General features: G+C 35.5%; 1 protein-coding gene and 1 non-coding gene across 2 annotated transcripts; one reads left to right on the forward strand and one right to left on the reverse strand.

Annotated features, from left to right (window-relative positions):
- The first annotated feature begins 7153 nt into the window (after window positions 1-7153).
- Window positions 7154-10432, forward strand: LOC108457516 (uncharacterized). The gene is made up of 5 exons (XM_017756633.2): window positions 7154-7575; window positions 7668-7741; window positions 8315-8620; window positions 8712-8795; window positions 9715-10432. Exons 1-5 carry the CDS (start codon window positions 7342-7344, stop codon window positions 10073-10075), a joined length of 1059 nt encoding a protein of 352 aa, XP_017612122.1. The 5' UTR covers window positions 7154-7341; the 3' UTR covers window positions 10076-10432.
- An 8751-nt stretch (window positions 10433-19183) lies between these two features.
- On the reverse strand, window positions 19184-19290 carry LOC128281179 (small nucleolar RNA R71). The gene has a single exon (XR_008271391.1). It is a non-coding gene; the product is annotated as a small nucleolar RNA R71 (small nucleolar RNA).
- Window positions 19291-22396: the final 3106 nt, after the last annotated feature.

Below are 22396 nucleotides of genomic sequence, written 5' to 3' on the forward strand. Positions count from 1 at the left end.
ATGCCTGGAGTCGTGTAAACTCTTAAAGCCTTAGTGTTGACATTCGACAGTGGCGAACACGGCCTGGACAAATGGGCGTGTCCATGGCCGTGTTAAAATAGGACACATATTTTTCCAAGTCAAAGTGACACACGGGCTGTGATAGCTAGCCACGGCCGTGCGATACGACCGTGCGAACCACAGGGCTGCAGGATACGAACGTGTCTCAGACCGTGTTAAAACTACACTTTAATTTCCCAAAAATTAGCAGAGGCACGGAATGCGTTAAATCACCACGATCGTGCGATGAGGCCGTGTAATCTACACGGGTATGACATGCGGCCATGCCTAAGGCCGTGTGGGGACCTGAGCACACACTTTGAAATTTTCAACAAGTCAAAATGGAAAACAGGAAAATCCCACGGCTGTGCTTGGAAGCCATGGGCAATCCTGACTACAAGAACACGGGCGTGTTGGAACTCACACAGGTGTGGGAGAAGTGAACGAATGAGCACACGGCCGTGCGATGCAACCGTGTGTGCCACACGGCCTAGACACTTGGGCGTGTCCACAGGCCGTGGGTGACACTAACTTAAATCATCAGACCACAAGCACAAATTAAGACACGAATGTGATGGAACTCACATGAGCGTGGGAGAAGCGAACGAACGAGCACACAGCCGTGCGAGACAACCGTGTGTGACACACGGCTTGGGTACACGGGCGTGTCTAAAAAGCTATGTGCGATACTGACTTAAAATTTCATGAAAAACACGGGCTAAGAGTGAGGCACACGGGCATGGTCCACAGCCGTGTGGCCCAACACGAGGCTTGCACGATCGTGGCCCCCTCATTTTCAAACCCTAAATCTTTCATATTTGAACCTCACTATTCACCCTTGCACTCATTTACTGTTCAGTTCCAAGAACACTAGCTGCCGCCGCAACCTAACCCCCACTTCTCCGACCACCACGCCTTATTTTACTTTGCCTTTCCTTCCCCTCTCCCTCGTCACACGACTTCCCCTCTTCCCCCTTATTTCTTTTCTTTTCTTTTCTTTCATTTTTATTTCCTTCCCCACCGTCACTACCCCCCTCCTTCACCGCCGCGCCCGCATAACCCTCACCAACGAACTCCACCTCCCCAAACCACTATCGCACGGCCAACTCTCCGACCACCACCAACCATTGTTTCCCATTTTCTTTAACTCCTTTATGCTCTATTTTATTCTTTTAATTTTGATTATTATTCTGTTAACTTTAGTTTTTAGCATCCATTCTTATTGGAAATTTATAACTATTGTTATTGCATTCATTTTAACCATAGCATAGGATAACTTGATTTTTCTTTTATTACTTTGATTCTTGATTTCATTCACTGATTCTAAATAATAGGTTTTTCGATAGTTTTTGGTTTGGTTAGTAGTTAAATATGATAAGATTCTCTTACTTATTCCTCACCATTAGGTGCATTAGATTTTTTGAATTTGTTTGGCATACATTGAGTTCCATTTCATATACTGTGAGTTTTTGCACTTGTGAACATTAATGCATATAGGAATAAATGTTACATGATTTACTTTTAACCTTCTCGATGCATTTATTGGATGTTGTGTTTGTTTTTATTTTGCTAATATTGAAATATTTTATCTTTCAGGACTCATTATGACAAATACACGTGGAAAGACCAAAGCCGTAATCCCTGTTTCTAAAAAACAGAAGGGTCTAGGAGTGACATCCTCAAGTGTGACCATTGAGATATGCCATCCCTTTCTCCAATTCCCACTAGGACCTTAGAAAGAGTTATTTCAGATTCTACGTACCCGACCCATTGGCGTGGGTTAGTGCATCGACTGGGCTTCATTGGAACAAGTCCATCTTGCTGACTCAGTTCGGGCCCTCCTCACTACCGCTCATTGAGACCGTTTCTTCGAAATTATTGAGCCGACATACCTGGAGTTCATTTTGGAACTTTGTTCGACATTTTAGTTACAGATGGTTATGTCAGAGTTCGACAACCCAGGCATAGTCCAATTCTGTCTTGGCGGTCTAGTGCATCAATTGAGTGTCCCAGAATTCGAAGTTGTCTTGGGACTTTTTACAGAAAACTTTATGGAGGCCGACAATTTTCCCCATCTCCACCGTCACATTCATTACGCACCTTCCTCATGTTGGGCAGCCCTCATTCCTGCTACGGGCATCTATGACCCCAGCCGCTCCAAGGCATCGACTCTCTCTCTAGCATTACGATATCTCCACGCCCTTTTAACTCATACCTTAACAGGGCGATGAGAGAGCACTAGCGTCGTTAATACTCACAACGCATACTTCTTATGGAGCATGAGGCAAGGGTATTTTTCGATCTCGCATACTTCATCGCCCTCGCCTTTCGCCATCAGACCGAACTACACAGAAAAGGAGTCATCTGCATCAGCCCTTACATGACTCGTCTAGCTCGACACTTTGGGCTCCTGAACACATTGGCGCAATTCCCATCACTCAAACTCATCGGTCAAATGTCCCCACAGGGCATCTCAAGTATGCTCCATATGAGGATGATAGAGCGTCACCGTGGATTCGATCCTCCTCAATACCGATTAGCACGAGCCACTGATCAGGATGACCCTGAGGATATTAATGATGATATCCTTTCCTTTCATGAGAACCTACCTTCTCAGCCACCGCCGAGTCACAGACCAGTTCATGCGGCTGCTTCATTGACAGAAATTTCTGACCACCTAACTTGATTCAAGCAATATTGCACCCAACAGTTCAACAGCTCCGTTAAGTGATTCGATAGTATAGAGGCGACTCTGCAACAGATTTGCCAGCATTTTCACATTTCGCCTCCAGCACCACCACCTCAAGATCCAGCTGTCGATGAGGACTTTTGAGTTTAATTATTTTCACTTTGTTTTTCTTTTCCTTTCGTTTTTATTTTTATTTTTATTTTTCATGTTCTAAAAGACTTTTATTAGTATATTTTGAACCCCTTAATTATATGGCTGTTCCTTTATTAGTAACCATAACAACCCCATTGATATAACCCCCTAAAACATTACTGGTGATATCGCAGTTTCAAAAGGTTCAGTTGATTAGTGCTACTCAGGAATATACAAACAATCCTATAGGGACAAATAATCCACAACTGCCATGTCCTACTCGACTGCCACCACGACACCGACCACCATGATAACCTCTTTGATTGGAGCTGTGATTGTGGAACCCAACCTCTACCACCACCTTCACCTCTGCCTAGTTACACATTCACTTCATGTCCAATGTTTATAAATTTGCTTTATCTATTCCAAGGATTACATCCAAATTCAGGGCAGTTTCGTTTCTCCCCCTCTTTTATGATATTATGCTTATATTATTATTATCTATCTTTGTACATTGAGGACAATGTACATCTTAAGTGTAGGGAGGTTATTTATATGATTATCAGAAAATCTCTGAATTATATCTTGTTCTCAAATAATTTTCTCATATTACTATTAGAATGAATTTTGATTGATTTATGGTTCTTATTGATATGTTTTGGATTAAAATATAGGTAATTGTGCTTTGATTTTTTAAACCTTAGGACAATAGAGAATCAAGCATGATAAGTTGACTTTTGAAAATTAAAATTGCTAGGTTGTTTCCCTGAATTGAGGTATTATTTTGAAGTTTGAAATTTACAGGATTGACATCAAAAACCCATAATTTTTGTGAGATTTTGAGCCTTTTAGAGCATATATCTTTCTTGCTCACTTTTATTTATGGTTATGAGTGAGTCAATACTGATTTGTCATTCTAGAACTTGCATTGATTATACATGTCGAGACCACACCTTTGATTTGATATACTAAGATGATGAAGGCACTTAGGTTTTAACCCACTTACTCCATAAAAAGCCTACCCACATAATTAACCTTTATTGAACCCCTTTGAGCCTTGAACATTGTTTCTTGATTTCCCTTTAATGATAACCCACAACTTAACCCTTTTTGATTCGTTAAGAATTTTTCCATTTTTATTGACTCCCTTTTTATCGAGATTTGATTTGATTATTTACCTAACTATGTTCGTTCATTTCAGTTGCTGAATTATTTGTTCTTATTTACTTTGTGTTCTTATTCTTAAAAAAAAAGTATATTTATATATTCATGTAATTACATATTGGTATTCTTCCATTATGAGCTTGGATAAGTTAAAGTTACTATATTGAGAAAAAAGCTCACTTCATTAGTTTTGGATAGTTTTAATTCTAGCACTTGTTTGTAATTCAATAATTAGCTTTATTTTTCGAAGTTTGGTAATTTATTAAATCAATTTTGATTCTAACCATCTTTTTCAGCCTTTATCCACACCTTTAACCCAAGCCCCGTTACAACCCATTAAAGACCTTTTGATTTGTGTATCACATCATTTTATAGTGGTGGAGATTTGATTTTCATGCAAGCCTATGGTAATAACTTTTCATGTTTGACTATTGAGTGCTTAATCATTGAACCTTAAACACTTTGAGTGATTTGAGTGAATCTTTAGTGAGGATGTCAACCCTTATCGATTTGGAATTAAAGGTAATTACTTAGATAAAGGGAGATACCTATGATTTTATGATTAAAATGCTCAACTTGGATTGTTTGAAACTTTAATATTCTTTTAGTTGAATTTTTAATGTATAATTATCTGTGGATTATTTCAAAACATTTTTTATAAAAATTATAAGTTGAGAAGAATGAATTTTAGTTGTGAGTGAGGATTTTACTTGAGGACAAACAAATGCTTAAGTGTGGGGATATTTGATAAGCCATAATACATATATATTTTTACCCCATGCTTGGCATATTTTTGGATGATGTATTATAAGATTTAGTGGATTTGATGCTCTTAATCCTTTAATTTCATGTTTTATTGCAGATGAGCATAGGAAAGCGAAAAGTACAAGAAAAAGGCCCAAAACGGATAAAATGGGTTTATTTTAGTGCTTCACACGGCCTAGACACTTCTACACGGGTAATCCACACGCCAGTGCGTGACACACGGGTAATCCACACGCCAGTGTGTCATGGCCGTGTCGACATTAAACCACATCAGAATTACACACGGCCTGAGCACCTTCACACTAATCCACACGCCAGTGCGCGACACACGGGTAATCTACAGGCCAGTGTCTCATGGCCGTGTCGACATTAAACCACATCAGAATTACACACGGCCTGAGCACCTTCATACTGGCGTGGCATATGGTCGTGTCCTTGTCGAGCCCAAGTCTAATTCTATTAGAAAAAGGCTAATTTTAGGCTATTTTGGGCATTCCTAAGTCTATATGAACACCCTAGAAGAGGATCAAAGGGGAGACGGAGAGTAGAAGGCAGAAAATACTCGAAGACAACCATTGGAATCAGCTCGAAAGCAGGATTTACTTCAATATTGAAGATCTTTATTCAATTTCTACCGAAGTTTTTGGGTTTCTTTATGTTTTGTTGTTTTCCCAATTTTGAGATGTTTTCCCCCATCATTATGAACTAAATTCCTTAAATACCTAGGGAAGATGAAACCTAAGACGAATCTTATTATCTTTTGAATTATATGATAAATACTTGTTCTTATTCTTAATTATGAGTTTTGATCATTGCATTAATATTTCAGGATATTAATTCAGGTCTTGATGTGCTTATTCAGTAGAGCAAGAGTCCCTGTTTAGGAATAGATCTTCCATAATTAAGTGGAGTTGTATGCAATCCTAGAGATAGGACGACATAAATCTGTCGGATTAGAGTCAAATCTAATAAGGAAATCCATAGATTGAGTTAATGCGACAATAGGGGTTTTAATTAGAAAGAGATTTCAATTAATCAACCTAGCGTCCTTTGTTTTTAGTCTTGAGAGAGATATTAACATAGGCTAGGGATTTCTACGGATTAAGTTAAGTAAATAAATCGTCTAATTCAGAAGTAATAAATGAAGTCTAGGCGGACTCTTCCTTGGGTATTGTTTTCTCCATCGGTTTTCCAAAAGTATTTTCTAACTTTTATCTCTGTCGTGCTCTTAATTAATTAGATAGTTAAATCTTAGTTTAAAATACCCCTTTAATTCTTAGGCTAGATAATAAAAAGATAGTAATTACTAGTACTTTTAGTCCTTATGGATACGATATTTCCGGTCTCACCATAACTATACTACTATTTGATAGGTGCGCTTACCTTAGTCGAATTTTTAGTTAGTTTAGCGACTATAAAAAAAATGGAGACCAAGATTGAATCATTAAATATTGACCAAAGATAACCTAAGGTCTATCTATAAGAGCATTTGCATAGTCTTTTATCATTTTAAAATTTAACAAGATAGTAATCATTCACTAAATACATCAATTGAATGGCACTGATTGGCTTTCAAAGAACTTAAATCTTATTGAGGAGCACATCAAAACCAATTCTATGTCCCAATAATTTGATAACCATAATCTTTGACATAGTAGCATCAAGAAGACTATGCACGTGTTTGGAAAAACAGATTGAGGGCACTTCCTCAGTTAAACCTATGATTATATCACACTCCTCAAGGTCTATGTCTTCCACCTTGAAAGCGAATTCTTCCTCTTGTTAGATCTCGAATTACCAATCAATATATCCCTAAAATAAGTCTTCTACTCCTATTACAAAAAGGCCCTTTAAATCCATCAACCTTCCCTAAGATCTAAAGCTTGACTAGCTATATCTCCCATGTCTGACTCCTCCACCATCACACATTCATAATCCTTTGCTCGAGATCCTGTGACAACTTCCATCAATAAAACTTGTGTTCTTTGATTTTCTTTTTACCCTTAAAGTTTATAATGTTAACACCAAAACTAGAATATAATGTGGATTAATTTACTCTTTCATGAATAATGCGATAACGTTTCAAAAAAATTTTAACTACAAAATTGACCCTTTAATTATATCAATTTTCAATTAGGTATCTAAAGTTTTTTTGGGAAGTGGTACATAAATTATCAATTTCATCTCATTTTATATAAAAAATATACAAAATCCAATAAAAATGTGACACATGTCATGTTCTTATGGCTGAAGTTTTATTTTGGTGTAAAATTAGACGAAATAATACTTTTGACAAAAAATTTGTAGGTAAATTGGAAAAAAAAGTATAATGCAAGGGCTAATTTTAGATTTAAGCCAGAAACTCAAGAGAACCTTCGATAGCCAAAACACCAGTAAATCTTATCCTCCAATCTCAATCCGCGCGTATTTCCACGCATTTCCATTTCGTATTCCTTTCAAAATATCTCCTCACGCGCTTTGCTCACCATCCCGCTCTCTTCAGCTCCTCACTGTCGACTCCTCCTTATCTTTTACTCCAAAACCTTTTTTCGATGGCGGATCCAAGCAACCTCTCAGCTGTTTCCTCCGAAGATGCGGCGAAGTTCGGTTTCACGCGCGATGAGATGTACTCCAGTAACCTTGCCGGCACCGTCAACCCGTACGACCGCCACTTGTTCCTCCGCCATAAGTCGTATAACGATTGGGCTTCCCGTGTCGAAGAGGACGGCCTCCCTAATCTCCTCTCCTCCGCTCTTAAGTCTCGCAAAAACGACATCCCAGTCAAGGTAAGTTCGTTTCGTTCTATCAGCTGTCGTTTACTTTTAAGGTTTAAAATTGTCAATTAATCGTAGTTCTATATTTTTCTTTTCCGATATAGACACTGTTGACGGTTATTGAAGGAGCGGAATCTGACGGAGATGTGTTAGTTTTCCCTGAAATGATCAAATACAAGTAAGCTTTCCTTTTTTGCACCTTTTTTTAAATTATAATAAATTTCTTTCTAAATGCTGTTGAATTTCCTTTTACTAGATCGGATGCTGTAAAACTTATAAAAGATGGAGCTGAACTTTACATTTTGTAACTTATAGGGTATGAATCTATTTTTCGTTCAGATGTTGAGTAAGAATCTGCTAAAATTTTTCTTAATGGAACTACTTTCTAGAAACATTTTTCATGTGGTCATCTAACTGTAAATCAGGAAATTAGCATTTCTTGAATTATGGTTAAATATTTAGTTTAATGGGCATGTGTCATGTACAGTGCCAAAAAAAAAAGGACATGTGCCAAAGTCTCAAGGCTGATTTTGGGGTTAAAAATATAATCATTCTTCTGTAATTGTAGCTATGATGAGGATTAACATGTGTTTTGTTTATGTAATATTTTCTTATGTTTATTTGTTGTGTTGAGTTGAGTTGAGATTTATTATTTTATTTTATTTCTTTTGTTTGTAAAATAATGAGAGAATGCTAAGATTATGAATGAAGGGATTTTAATGCTGATTCTCTTTTATTGTATTGATGGAAGGGGTTTGGCAGACTCCGATGTGGATGGTTTTGTTGAGGATGTGCTTGTGAATGGCAAGCCGTGGGCTTCTGGAGTGCAGGAAACATTGACTGGTTCATATATCTTTGTGTGTGCTCACGGTAATCGTGACAAGAGATGTGGTGTTTGTGGACCAGCTCTGATTCAAAAGCTGAATGTGGAGATTGAGTTGCGTGGACTGAAGGATCAGGTGTTTGTAAGTGCTTGCTCTCACATTGGAGGGCACAAGTATGCTGGGAACTTGATTATCTTCAGCCTAGATTCTGAGGGAAAGATCACGGGCAACTGGTAATATCAGCATCAGCATCACTATGTCATTACGCTTCTATGTGTTGAACGGATTTTTATATTATTGGTCTTTTGCCTTCAATGGTTGCAGGTATGGCTATGTTACTCCAGAAGATGTGCCTGAGTTACTTGATCAGCAAATTGCAAAAGGAGAAATAATACAACGCCTTTGGAGGTTTGTGGTTTTTTTAATTTATGCTGTACTTAAGTTGGTTGAATCTGTAGTATTCCAGTTTGTTCTATTTCTGGGTACATTCTTCTATTGGAGACGAACTTACCACCTCAAAATTGTGTTAGAAGAAGTTTTGACCCATCAACTTTGTCACTAAGTACTTGAAATGCAGAATTTTGGAAGCTATTCAGTCACTGAAAGATTTCGTAGATTACTCTTAGTGCTGCAGCCATTGATTGACTTAACTTGCTCTCAAGGGAACCAATAGAATTTCATGCACATAACTAATAGTAATTGGCCCTTAGCTTTAGTTTGCCTAGAAAGATTTGGAATTCTGATTCCAAACACAGTGCTTGAATATTTTGTCCCTCATAAAACCAAGGTTTTCAGAACTGGACTGGTAGTTGAACCGGTCAGACCACCAGTTTTTGATTTGACCAGCTCATTCGGTTTAATTGAATAAATTGTTAAAACTTCATAAAAAATAAAAAAATATTTTTTAAAAAAGTGAAAACTGGTTCAACCAGTTTTTTTAGCTCAGTTCTGAGTGGTTCATGGGTCAACCGGTGAACCCCTCTCTCCGGACCAATACCCCGGCTGGTTTCTGGTCCAACCGGTCTGATTGGTCAGTTCGTTATAAACAAAAATTGCCTAGAGCGCTCTAATGAAAGTTTTCTTTTCTGTCTGTGCTCCCTGTTTTTGGTAGGATTTTAGTAAAATCGTTCACATTACAACTGCTTATTTTACAGTGTGCCTTGCTGGTAGGAAGCTCCATGTCAATTGTGTGACTCATCGCATATGCCATATTAAGCTTTCAATTGTTTCTAGTGTTATATTTTTCTGTTTTACTTAGTAAGTAGTGCACTTATAATCTTCTCAATTAAATGTACGATGAAAACGTGTATAATCCATACATCTACAGGGGTCAAATGGGGGCTTCTACTGAAGGAGGTGATAAAACAGATGAACAGAAGCTTCCAAATGGGACTGAAGTGAAGGAAAATGAGAAGCACGAAGAAACTACTACTCAGAAGACAAAGGAAAATGTGGATGGTTGTTGTCAGGGTGCTAATGGGTTTACCTGTTGCATGACTGCTAGTTTGGAAGCAAATGAAAAAGAGAAAAGTGAAGAGCCAAGAGAAGTGTGTGGAAAGATTGGGATGTGCAAATTGACAAGCTGGGTAGAATCATGGGAGCAACATCACGTTCTTACAGCGGCAGCCGTGGTTGGAGTTGTTGCAACCGTTGCGGTGGCTTATAGCTATTATAGAAGGTCAGGCTGAAGCAATCCTTGTAATCCAATGTCTTACTGTTTGCTTGTGTGTTGTATACCTCTTTTTTTGGTCCCTGAGGCAAAATAGTTAGTAAAATAATCCTCCAAACCACAAACTTGTTCGGGAGATTGAAGTAAAATAATCCTCCAAACCACAAACTTGTTTGGGAGATTGATACTATAGTCACTTTTTACTGTACAGGGATTTGAAGTACCAAACTTTAGCTGGTGTAGGGATGAAATATTACCTCCACTGGTTTTTTCCAGTTGATATCTGTTCAAAGTTAGATATTTCATTATATGTATGACTTTGTTTTTATTAAACATTATACGAATGGAGTTTGAGTGCTTCATCTTGACACAATAATCCTGGCTTTTGTGGAGATATTGTTTTCTTTCAATGATTTGCAGAAGAGTCTCTTTCAACAGGTTATAAGAAAGCCTTGATTCTCTTACTGGAGGGTCGTGTAATGAAGCTCTTATTTCAGTATTTTTTGCCCGTAGTGATGGCAATGGATGGTAAAAATCAATATCCAACATTATTTGATTTGATTTTTTGTGGATTTGGATGTTAGTTTTACTATCCGTGGTGGATTCTCTTATATTTCTTATATTTGAATTGCTGCGGTTTTGGTTTGGATAGTGTTGGATATACGAATTCACGTAAATTAAAGATAACCTGTTTGAATTAAGTGCCTTTGCATTCACTGATGTTAGAAAATCAGGTTAAGCAGCACCAAATACCAGTATTTAATTACAGAGATTTCAATTACCTTTTTGAGCGAGCCTGAAATCTATAGGCTAAAGGGTTATCATCCTAAAGACCAACCTCAATGTTGAACCTGTAACTTTCTCTCCTTGCATCGCCTTCATAATCTGCTCTACAATGTCATGCTTTGATTGTTAACTTCTTGTCGACGCGTAATCTGAGCAATCCTGCTGAAGAATTAACAGCTTTCGAGCTGTATTCTAAGCTCTCCAGTTTCCAGCTACTGTGAGTTGAAGCAGTCTTGGCATTACACCTTCCATCAATATACTACATCTCCAGCATATACGACTCTTTGCACTTCTGGTGAACCCTCTTCTACTGCTTCCTCTAGAACCCTAATTGCTCCACCAGTCCCTTCTTGGATCGAGTTCTCTGACGAAGAAACAATGTTTTCTAGTAGTGCCATTGCCTTCTGTCAGCTTAGATGACTTTTCGCCTTTTCGGAACAATGGATAAGTTGAAGCAAGCTATATATTACACCAGAAGAAGCCATTTTGATGTAATTATCTGACGACAAATTGACAGATTCCAAAGCGTAGCTATAGCATCTGTAATTGCTTGCACGCTAAAGCTACTAATATTGTTTGGATCATCGTTTACGAGGTTCAGGATTTCTACAATGAAGCAATTACCAGCTTGTTAGCTGTGGAAGATGGCAAGATCAACATCGCAGCGATCATAAATTGGGTCAGTTCCGGATTTCGGCATCGAAAAAGGTCCAACAATGCAGCAGGTATGACCCCAGCTTCTTCCACTGCCGGGGGCAATAGAGAAGCTTCAATGGCTTCATCAACTTGTGACTGAAGCATTGAGATCAATGGTGAAATAATCCCTGTTGTCTCACCCAATCTATGCTATTGCTTGCTGCTTAATTTACCGAGTCGAATAGTAGCTCGAATCTGCAGTTGTTTGTCCAGAAATAGAGTTAAAAAGGTGATACATAATGAAAAAAATCATGATTAAAAAAAGGTAAAAGTAAAAACTTAATTAACGGACATGGAAAAATTTTCACTAAAAATGTAATAAATGCTAACCTGTTTGGGGTATGCATAATAATTATGTGGATATTAAAGATTGCTTAAGAAAATAAAAAGTAAATAGTAATTATAATTGAGATTGAGATATATTTTGGGTTTTCTATTATTTTCAAGATATAATGGTCGATTAGGCTATTGATTTTGGAATCTTCTAAAGATGTTTTACTTGTTTATTTTATTATGAAAATATAGCTTGTGGTGTTGCATGCATATTAAATTGAGATTTACTTTTTCTATTTTTGATTTTTTTCTCTATTTTCCTACAACAAACGACCCATGTTTTTCATTTCATGATGTACCTAATATAGGTTTTTATATAAATATATTTTAAATTTTTCATATCTATATGTTTACTATACTACTAGGTATTAGGTAAACTTTGCTACCATGGAAAGTGTATTTTTTTCTTTTGGAAATTTAATTAGTTGGATATGTTTTGGAAATTTAATTAGTTGGATAGTGATTTCAATATTTGGTATGTTAAATTTTATTTATTTTAATTGAAATTTAATTTTTTGTTGAAAGTTACTTTTCCATAAACTTGTGATTCCCACGGTAAAAGGTAAAAATGTTACTTTCCCATGTAAATTAGAAATTTAAAAATATCATAATGAAATTAGTCTTATTTTATATTAGTTTAGGGTATTAGAATATAAACGAGGATGAAGCTATTGCCTCCTTCCTACTACTTGATTTTCTCTACAACAGATTTTTCAAAAGTAAGGTTTTTTTCTCTAATTTTATTTGGGTAAATTACATCCAAGGTTGTTAAACTATTAGTAAGTTTATATTTTGGTCACTCAATTTTGAAAGTTACAAAATGGTTACTGAACTATTTGAAAGTTTTTACTTAAGTTACTAGGTTGTTAAAATCGTTGTTGTATGGCCTTCTCTGTTTGTACCAACTACAACAATCGAAAGCTTTCCTCTTTATCTTTTGTAGTTCAATTTCTTTTCATGAAATAACTTTGAATGTCACGAATCTGCGAACCAAAATCCGTATAACTTTCTTCTTCAATCTCAGATATTAACCATCATATAAACTTGTATCTAAGTTATATTCTTCTACTTGTCGATGGGAATCGATTTGTCATGCTAATCGTAGAATCGTAGCTTGGAGTATGCTAGCTGGGCTTCTTTAAAAATAAACCTAACAACCTAGTGACTTAACAAAAAAGCTTTTGTATAGTTCAGTGACTTAAATGAAAATTTTTGAATAGTTCAATGACTATTTTATAACCTTTTGAAGTTGAGTGACATAAATGTAAGCTTACTAATAGTTTAGTGACCTTGGATGTAATTTTCCCTTTTATTTTTTTTATATGCGTATTTAATATATATTATATGGTTTATATACTATATTTATTTTCTATTATTTTTCTTTTTCTTTTAGTATATTAATTGAAAATTCAATTTTATTATAGTATTTATGAATCGAGCAAAAAGAAAAAAAATTAAGGTTAAGTTTGGCTCTAAGACTAATTTGACCGTAATCTTTTGCATGATTTACTTTCAATTATGGTTTGTTGTATATGATTAAGAATTTTACTGAAATAATTTTCGAGCATGAGCAAATGATTGACAACTTATTTAAAAGTAGAATAGATAACACAATAGCTCAATCAAATACAAAAGCAATTATGTATCATATTCAAGTAAAATATCCAACATAAATTATGTTCATTGGAGCTTTGAGGAAAAATGTAAAATTATCAATTAAATTTTAATACTAAATATGTATTTCAAATACGTGTTAAGAATTAAGTTTATTATAAAAATTAAATACATTAATATTATATTTTATTTAATAATGGTAAATTCATAAATCATCATTACATTTTTAGGAAAGTAATTAACAAACCAAATGTGATAATGTAACTTTTCCAAGATTTTAATTAATATCTTTCAATATATACCAAAGTTATAAAGTAATCTTATTGGTGTAAACTCGAAATTATATAGGATTTTTCTAATAATTTTTACCACTTTTTACTTTAAAAATATTAATTTTGAATATTTGTTGATTAATTAAATGAATTTTGCTTAAATTTTAATAATGGACATGAATTTAAAAGTATGCAAATTTATGCCTTTTTATATGGTTTTGTGCATAAAATTAAAGTATTTCATGTTATTTATTAATATGTTAAATTTACTGTAGCACCCCAAACCCGGCCCAGACGTTATGGCTGGATCCGACATGCCACATCGAAGCGTTCAAAACATTTTATATTATTGATCCAGAAAAAAAACCTACTTAGTGTTTTAAAAGATAATTTCATTATAGGTTAAAGTGAATGGAAGCTGTGCACCAGGTAGGAAACCGGAAAAGAGGAGGTGAGTCTATCGGACTACTTCAGTACCAAGCTCCCTTCGGATCCAATCCTAGACATACACACCGCCATTGCCACACCTTAACGTCATGTATATTTCTAGGAAACTGATTTGATTAAGTCATTTTTAGGAAAAGTGATTAATTTTGGAAAATACTTTCATTGCAGAAGCTTTGCTTGTTGTCGTGTTATTTTGAAATCAATTGTTGTTTTTTTTTGAAAACGTGCCTAAAGCTATCCAATTTCAACAGTTAAAATAAGTAATACCTATCTTAGTAATACATATTAAAACCATCAAAATAATTAAGCGACCTTATTACATTTAAAACCCAAACCTCAACGTAAATAATAGGATGTCCAGTTCACGGAAGAAAACCAAACTTTCGAGCGGGTGGCCACTCGAATTCCCTCACACTTAAGCCTATTGGGCTAAGCCCATTCAGAATAATGATGTTCTTGGACGAGCCCTTTTCAGATTACAATAAACGGGCCTTAGCCCTTATTCAGATAATGATATGGCCCATAGGCCCATTTCAAAATACATGCAACATCAATAAACATATGCAAGCCCATTTGGGAGACTACTCAACCCACCAACCACTACACTCCACCAGTACCAGCCATACACTCCATGTGGGGAATAGCTCAACCCACCCATTTAACACTCCACGATTCTTGCAAAGATTGCCGCTCGATTAACGATAGAATTGAGGCAAAGCCTCCAAGATCGTGGACAAGCCACTTTTAGTACTTCCTCCGTCAATCTCCTAATCCCATGCATCAGATAATAACAACATGGCATGCAGTAAATAACAACAGTCAAACATGCATTTAGGTCAATTTAACCCTAGGGGTATTTCGGTAATTTATCTACTAGGGGTAAAACTATACATTTTCCACTTTTAAAGGTATTTCAGTAATTTATCTATTTTAGGGTTTTTCATGCATATTCCTACCTTTCACGTACTAACAGAATCACTACCGAGGGTTCTTACCGAATTGGGCCCGTTGGCCCATCATTCCAATTTTGGCCCATTAAGCCCAAAAATATCAAGGGCACAGAAATCATGCACTTTGCAGTCCAAACATTGCAGCTTACCAAAAACATTAATCGATTTACCTCACGAGCATTCGCACACTCACAAATCTACAAAATACAGGTTTTCGGCATTTCGGCCTTTCGACTTTTGCCGATCTAGACTAAGAAAGAGGGTGTTAGTTACACATTTTGCGACGATATCTTGTGAGATCCACACGAACGCCTACAATTGGATTACTAACACATTAATCTAACTATTCAAATACGAACTACGTATTAACGCCTTACAATATTCGGCCAACCACACCTACAGATCATAGTAAGCTTATAAGAAATCAATAAGCAACTTATTAACAAATTTTTGTCAATGTTTACCACATAATCATAATTACACTGCAAGTTGTTTTCCTGAACAACAGTCACTAAATCATTTATAACTGGAGCTACAAAACTCCAAATCAAGTGCCGTTAATTTTACCTGAAAATAGACTCATATATCTTCTATCCATAAAATTTTTAGAATTTTTGGTTTAGCCAATCAATACCAGATTTTTCTTAAAGTTTCCCATGTTTCACTGTTTGACTAATCTGACCACTCTTCATTACGAATCAAATTTCTCATTGTACAGAATTCAAAATATGTTCTCGTTTATTTCATTTGAAAATAGAATCATTAAGATTTAATTAAATAATTTATTCAGCTTCTAATTCATCTCCCACAATTTATGGTGATTTTCCAAAGTCACGTTACTGCTGCTGTCCCAAGCAGATTTATTACCAAATCACTCTTTCACACATAACTTGCATGCATGTTTTTTTTTAAACATGTATATCACCAATCAATCATCACATATCTATGATTTTACTTAAGTATAATCTCCATTTCATCATTTTAAAGCACAACATATTAGCCGATATTTCCCCTTAGCATCTAAGCACATGCATGCTCATTTGTTTGGCTCAACTTCACATATCTTCCATTTTTCATCAAAAGAACATGAAACAACAACCATTTCCTTCATTTTAATTCATGACCAAATGCTCACAACACAACCAAAAACCAAAATATGCTTCAAGAGTTAAGGTAGAATCAAGAAGAACTCATGAACATCAAGATAGAAGCAAACTACCATGAACTTACCTTCAATTTTCTTCCCCAAGTGACCGAACATTCAAGAGCTTTCTCCTCTCCTTTCTCTTCTCTAACTTTTGGCTATGATGAACAAAGATGGACAAAACTTTGTTCTTTTCACCCTTTTTTAATAAAATTTCATATTTCATCCATTTAATTCTTTAATCTGAGAAGACATGAAATTCCCATCATGGAACATTTACCTAACCCATTATCATGGAACATTTACCTAACCCATTATCAATTTGTATCAATTTGTACCATAAATTATGGATATCAAGTGCACATTTTGTCTACAACAACATGATGGCTGGCCACTTCATGTAAAATGGGAGGTTTGTCATGCAAATCCTCCTATTTTGCACTCCTATTTATTTGGCCACTTCAATTTAGCATATAGCATTTTCAAACATTTTCACATAGGTTCTATTTCATAATTTCACCCCTTTTTTCTTATGGAACAAAAATTAACTAAAATTGCCGGGTTCTATCTTAAGCTTGGGCCTTCTAGAAGCCCACTAACATAATTAAACCTATGCCAACATTCACAGAATTCCTAAAAATTGGGGCGTTACATTTACTTATGAAGTGGGATTATAGAGTTGAATTTATTTTAATATTGCATGGACATGAGCTATTATTCTCATGTGTTGGACGACAAGACTAAGCTTAATGGGTCATCAAGATGCCACCTTTGATCCAATAAAAAAAAGATGATACATGTTGGTCAAGTCTACAAGCTAGTTGGGTCATTAACCGTCTAGTTCAAGAGAAGAGAGGTTGAATTCGACAACCACAATTGGGCAACCAATAAATCAATTTTGGGACAATTATATGAAGTCCTCACACTTGGAAGAACATTGGAAATCAGCAAGATTTGCTTGAGAAACCATCCACCCCTTGCATGATTCAAGCATGAACCAAACCACCTTTTCTTCCACATATCATGGCCAGCCATAGGACGGAGAAATCCAAAGGATTGTTGCTGATATTTTTAGTAAACTCTCCCACCTAATTCAATTATAATTACCACACCTATCTCACCTTTTCAATCATCCCTTACTCATCCCTTCATCCATCATTTGCACAACATTCTTCATTCTCTGTCTTACTCTCTTCATCCAGCACGCCTATCATTCCATTTTTCCCTTAGTTTTTAGCTAGCAAAAGCCTTGAAGAGGTCATCTCTTGGCCGGCCATCTTGAGGAGCTATTCGTAAAAGTGCAACAGGAGAAGAGGAGGAAAACACCTTCAATCAGAGTACGAGAGACTGTCGACTTGAAATAGAGTTTATTCTTCTATTGTTTTAAAATGGTAGCTTAAATCTGTTTAGCTAGATTAATTGCATTAATTCAATGAGATTTATTTAATTCATATTTAAAGTGTCCATGCCTCAGTTGATCATGTTTTCAATTAAATTCAAGTATGTATTTCATACATACGTGATTGGATGCATTAGAATTAGTTGAGCGATCCTAACCAGACGACATCTAGCGGACGCAATAGTTGAAAAGTGCATGTTTAATTTATATCCTAACCCAACTAAATTGAAGGTTCATAATAACTTTAACGAGCTCTATTATCTTGCATAGTTTTTAGGTTTATGTGATTAAACTGTTTCAAACCTAACCCATCCCTGTTACTTCACATAAATACTAAGAAACCCTTAGTTTAATATGATTAGTAAAATGCATATTTCACTAAGTATAAGATTCCGAAAGGACTTAATTTGATATCCAAACTCATGAAAGATCGAGTTTCCATGGAATGTTTTCCGAACACTGTTAAGCATGATAAAAATGAATCAAATTGATTAATGTAGTTATCCTAGCCTATTCATGTTATTGATTGTTGAAGTTATGTTTCTGTTGCTAAATTCATTCATACATTTAGATAATTTTCATACTTAGATAAAATTGCATTAGGGATCAATTTTGCATCTAGTTAAATTAATCTAGTTTGATCATCATCACTCAAATTATTGTATTTTTATTACCAAATTGTTAAATTACAATTTTACAATTATTCAATTAACATACACAGTCCCTGTGGAGACAATAACTCTTTTACTTACTTATTACTTGATAATGACTATGTATAATTGCACAAACCGAGCGTAACAAGTTTTTGGTGCCATTGTCAATTACTGTCAACAGAATAATTTTTTTGAAATTATTTTTCCAGATTGGTTTTTATCTAACTTCTAACCTTACTAATTTATTCTTTATTTTTTTTGTGATTTATTTTCAGGTGTTTATGAGCATAGATTGAATTATTAATATATTACTTGTAGACCTTGAGATCGAGCGGACATTTAAATAGAGAAGACGTTAGAAATCAGCTCAAAGACAAGTCGAAATGGACTCTAGAAATCAAAATTATGGAAAAGGTAATAGAGCCGATCATGTGCACAATCTAATTCTTATTGTTGATGATAGGGATCGTGCCATAAGACAATACACTATGCCACTTTTCAATGAATTAAATCTGGGAATTAAGAGGTCAGATATTAAGGCACCGCAATTCGAATTGAAACTAGTCATGTTTCAAATGCTTCAAACGATAGACCAGTTCAGTGGTATGCCCATGGAAGATCCACATATTTACCTTGGATTACTCATGGAGGTGAGTGATTCATTTAAAATAGCCGGTGTTACTGAAGACGCATTGAGTTTGAAGCAATTTCCATACTCGTTGCGAGATCTAGTACAAACATGGCTGAATTTGTTGCTACCAAGTTTAATATATACTTGGCAAGAATTAACAGAAAGATTTTTGGTTAAGTATTTTTCATTGATTAAGAACTCCAAGTTGCGAAATGAGATAACCATTTTTTCACAATTGGATGAGGAATCCATGTACGAGGCGTGAGAAATATTCAATGAGTTACTTCGTAAGTGTCCTCATCATGGGATTCCGCATTGTATCCAGTTGGAGACATTTTATAACTGTCTCAACGCACACATAGGATTGGTAATAGATATTTCTGCAAATGATGCGATTTTGTCTAAGTCTTATAATGAGGCTTACGGGATTATTGAGAAGATCACTAGCAACAACTATCAATGGACAACAAACTGATCAACTTCAAGAAGACGAATAGTTGGAGTGCATGAAGTGAACGCACTGACATCATTCTCAGCTTAAGTATCTCTATTCATCAAAGTTAAAACAGTTTACCACTCATGGTTCTAATAATTTTGCAACTTAATCACCAAGTCAATATAATGTTTTTTGTGTATATTGTGGGGATAGCCATTCTTTCGAGAATTTCCCTTCAAACCCTGAGTTTGTTTGTTACGTAAGGAGTTAGTCTCAAGACAAGGACCACAGTCCAACTTCTATAATCCTTCATGGCGTAATCATCTAAATTTTTCTTGGAGTAACCAAAAAAATGGACCGAACAACACCTACATGTAGTATAGACCCAACCAATCTCAAGGGTTTAATCAACAAGCTTTAAAACCACTTTAAGCTGAATCATCAAACAATTTGGAGGACTTGTTGAAGGCGTACACGGAGAAAAATGATGCCTTAATTCAAATTCAAGTAGAAACATTGAGAAATCTAAAGAACTAGTTAGGTCAGTTAGCTATTGAGCTTCGTAATAGGCCAGAAGGAGTTTTTCCAAGTGATACAAAAAATCCAAGGAATTTTGGTAAGGAACATTATAAGGTAGTTGCATTACGAAGTGGTAAGGTTTTGGAACCCAAAGAGGTTGTGATTGAGGATGAGCCTATTGAGAAGGAGAAAAGTCAACCAACAGTTGAAGTTCCTACACCAGAAAAGCTAGATGCTGAGAAATCTGATGAGGTAAAATCTAAACTAGTGCATTCTGATAAGTTAACACCTTCTTTTGCAGATTTACCTCCTCAGAAAAGTTGTCTGATTCAACCTAGAGTTCCATCACCTCCATATCCTCAAAGACTCCAATAGTATAGGCAAAAACAATAGATGTAATTCAAGAAGTTATTGGATGTTCTAAAACAACTTCACATCAACACCCCGTTAGTGGATGCTTTAGAGCAAATGCCCAATTATGTGAAGTTTATAAAGGATATTCTATCCAAAAAGAAAAGACTTAGTAAGTATAAGATGGTAGCCTTAACAAAGGAGTGTAGTGCATTCCTACAAAACAAGCTACCTTCGAAACTGAGGGACCTTGGAAGCTTTACTATACCCTGTAATATCGGAGAATCTTACTAGGGTAAAGTTTTGTGCAATTTAGGAGCAAGCATCAACTTGATTCCCAAATATATTTTCAAACTGTTGGGAATAGGTGAAGTAAGAGCCACTACTATGACACTTCAACTAACATATCGATTTTTAGCATTTTCCGAGGGAAAAATCAATGATATTTCGGTAAGAGTTGATAAATTCATTTTTCCTGCTGATTTCATTGTTTTAGATTTTGAAGTAGATAAGGAAGTGCCAATTATCATTAGGGGACCTTTCCAGGAAGAATATTGATAGGCGTGCAAATAGGAGAACTCACGATGAGTGTTTAGAAATGTTCTTAAAGCTATGAAATTTCTTGATCTAATAGATGAATGTTCAATAATGGAGGAGCTAGAAACCTTAGTTTCTATAGAATAGGAGAACAATTTCGAAGACCCATTGGAGAACACTTTAAGGTCTGAGCCATTGGAAGATGAAAAAGATAATGAAAACATGGCTTTGATGGAAGCCAATCCGAGGGATTATGTTCAACCAGCACGGTTTGAACCACTAGAATTAGAAGTTCGAGAATTTACACAGCCAAAGTTGTCAATCAAGGAATCACCCAAACTCGAACTTAAGGTTCTTCCTTCCCATTTAAAATAAGTTAATTTAGGTAACTGTTCTACCTTGACTGTGATTGTTTCAATAGAATTAATAGAATACCAAAAGAAGCATCTGATTGTTGTTTTAAAAAAATTTAAAAAGGCAATTGGTTGGACCATAGCTGACATTTGAGGTATAAGCCCTTTCTTCTGTATGCACAAGATTATTTTAGAGAAAGGTGAGCGAGCTAGAATCAATGGGCAAATGAGACTTAATCCTATCATGAAAGTGGTAGTACGGAAGGAAGTGATCAAATGGTTAGATGCGGGAATTATCTACCCCATCTTAGATAGTTCATGGGTAAGTCCAATACAATGTGTACTAAAGAAAGGTGGAATCACGATTGTCAAGAATGAACGTAATAAGTTAATCCTAGCGAGAACTGTCATGGATTGGACAATCTGTATTGATTATAAAAAGTTGAACAAAGCCATTCGAAAGGATCATTTTTTGTTGCCTTTCATGGATCAGATGTTAGATCGATTGGCAAGTAACAAATTTTATTTCTTTTTAGATGGATATTTGGGATACAACCAAATAGTTGTAGCTTTGGAAGACCAACATAAAACCACTTTTACTTGCCCGTACGATACATTTGCTTTTAGGTGAATGGCTTTCAGCTAATGTAATGCACCTGCCACATTTCAGTGATCTATAATGGCAATTTTCACTGATATGGTGGAAAATTTTGTCAAAGTTTTCATGGATGTTCTTTTTTTTGGCAACACTTATGATGTTTGTTTGAGTAATTTGGCTAAGATACTAAAAAGATGTGAGGAGATGAATCTTGTCCTTAACTGGGAAAAATGTCATTTTATGGTTAAGGAGAGAATTGTCTTAGGACATAAAATTTCCAAAAACAGGATTAAAGTTGATAAAGTGAAGGTAGACGTAATTGAAAATTTACCACCACCAGTTAGTGTGAAAGGGGTTCGTAGTTTCTTAGGCCATGTCAGTTTTTATCGAAGGTTTATCAAATATTTTTCAAAACTTTCCAAACCTTTGTGTATGCTTTTAGAAAAAGGTATTGTTTTTTTTATTTTAACAAAACATGTTTAAAAGCTTTTAAGGAATGGAAAATCATTTAATCTCAGGCCCAATAATTGTTACACTTGATTGGAACTCTCATTTTGAATTGATGTGTGACGCAAGTGACTTCGTTGTTGGAGCTATGATGGGTCAAAAAAGAAACAAAGT

This window comes from Gossypium arboreum, chromosome 9, assembly GCF_025698485.1.
Source record: "Gossypium arboreum isolate Shixiya-1 chromosome 9, ASM2569848v2, whole genome shotgun sequence".
Lineage (NCBI taxonomy): Eukaryota > Viridiplantae > Streptophyta > Magnoliopsida > Malvales > Malvaceae > Gossypium > Gossypium arboreum.

Bases quoted from the DNA above. Each gene is read 5' to 3' on its own strand.
- LOC108457516 (XM_017756633.2), top strand. From the start codon at position 7,342: ATGGCGGATCCAAGCAACCTCTCAGCTGTTTCCTCCGAAGATGCGGCG. The intron at 7,742-8,314 runs GTAAGCTTTCCT...TATTGATGGAAG, and splicing joins CCTGAAATGATCAAATACAA to GGGTTTGGCAGACTCCGATG. The intron at 8,796-9,714 runs GTTTGTGGTTTT...ATACATCTACAG, and splicing joins ATAATACAACGCCTTTGGAG to GGGTCAAATGGGGGCTTCTA.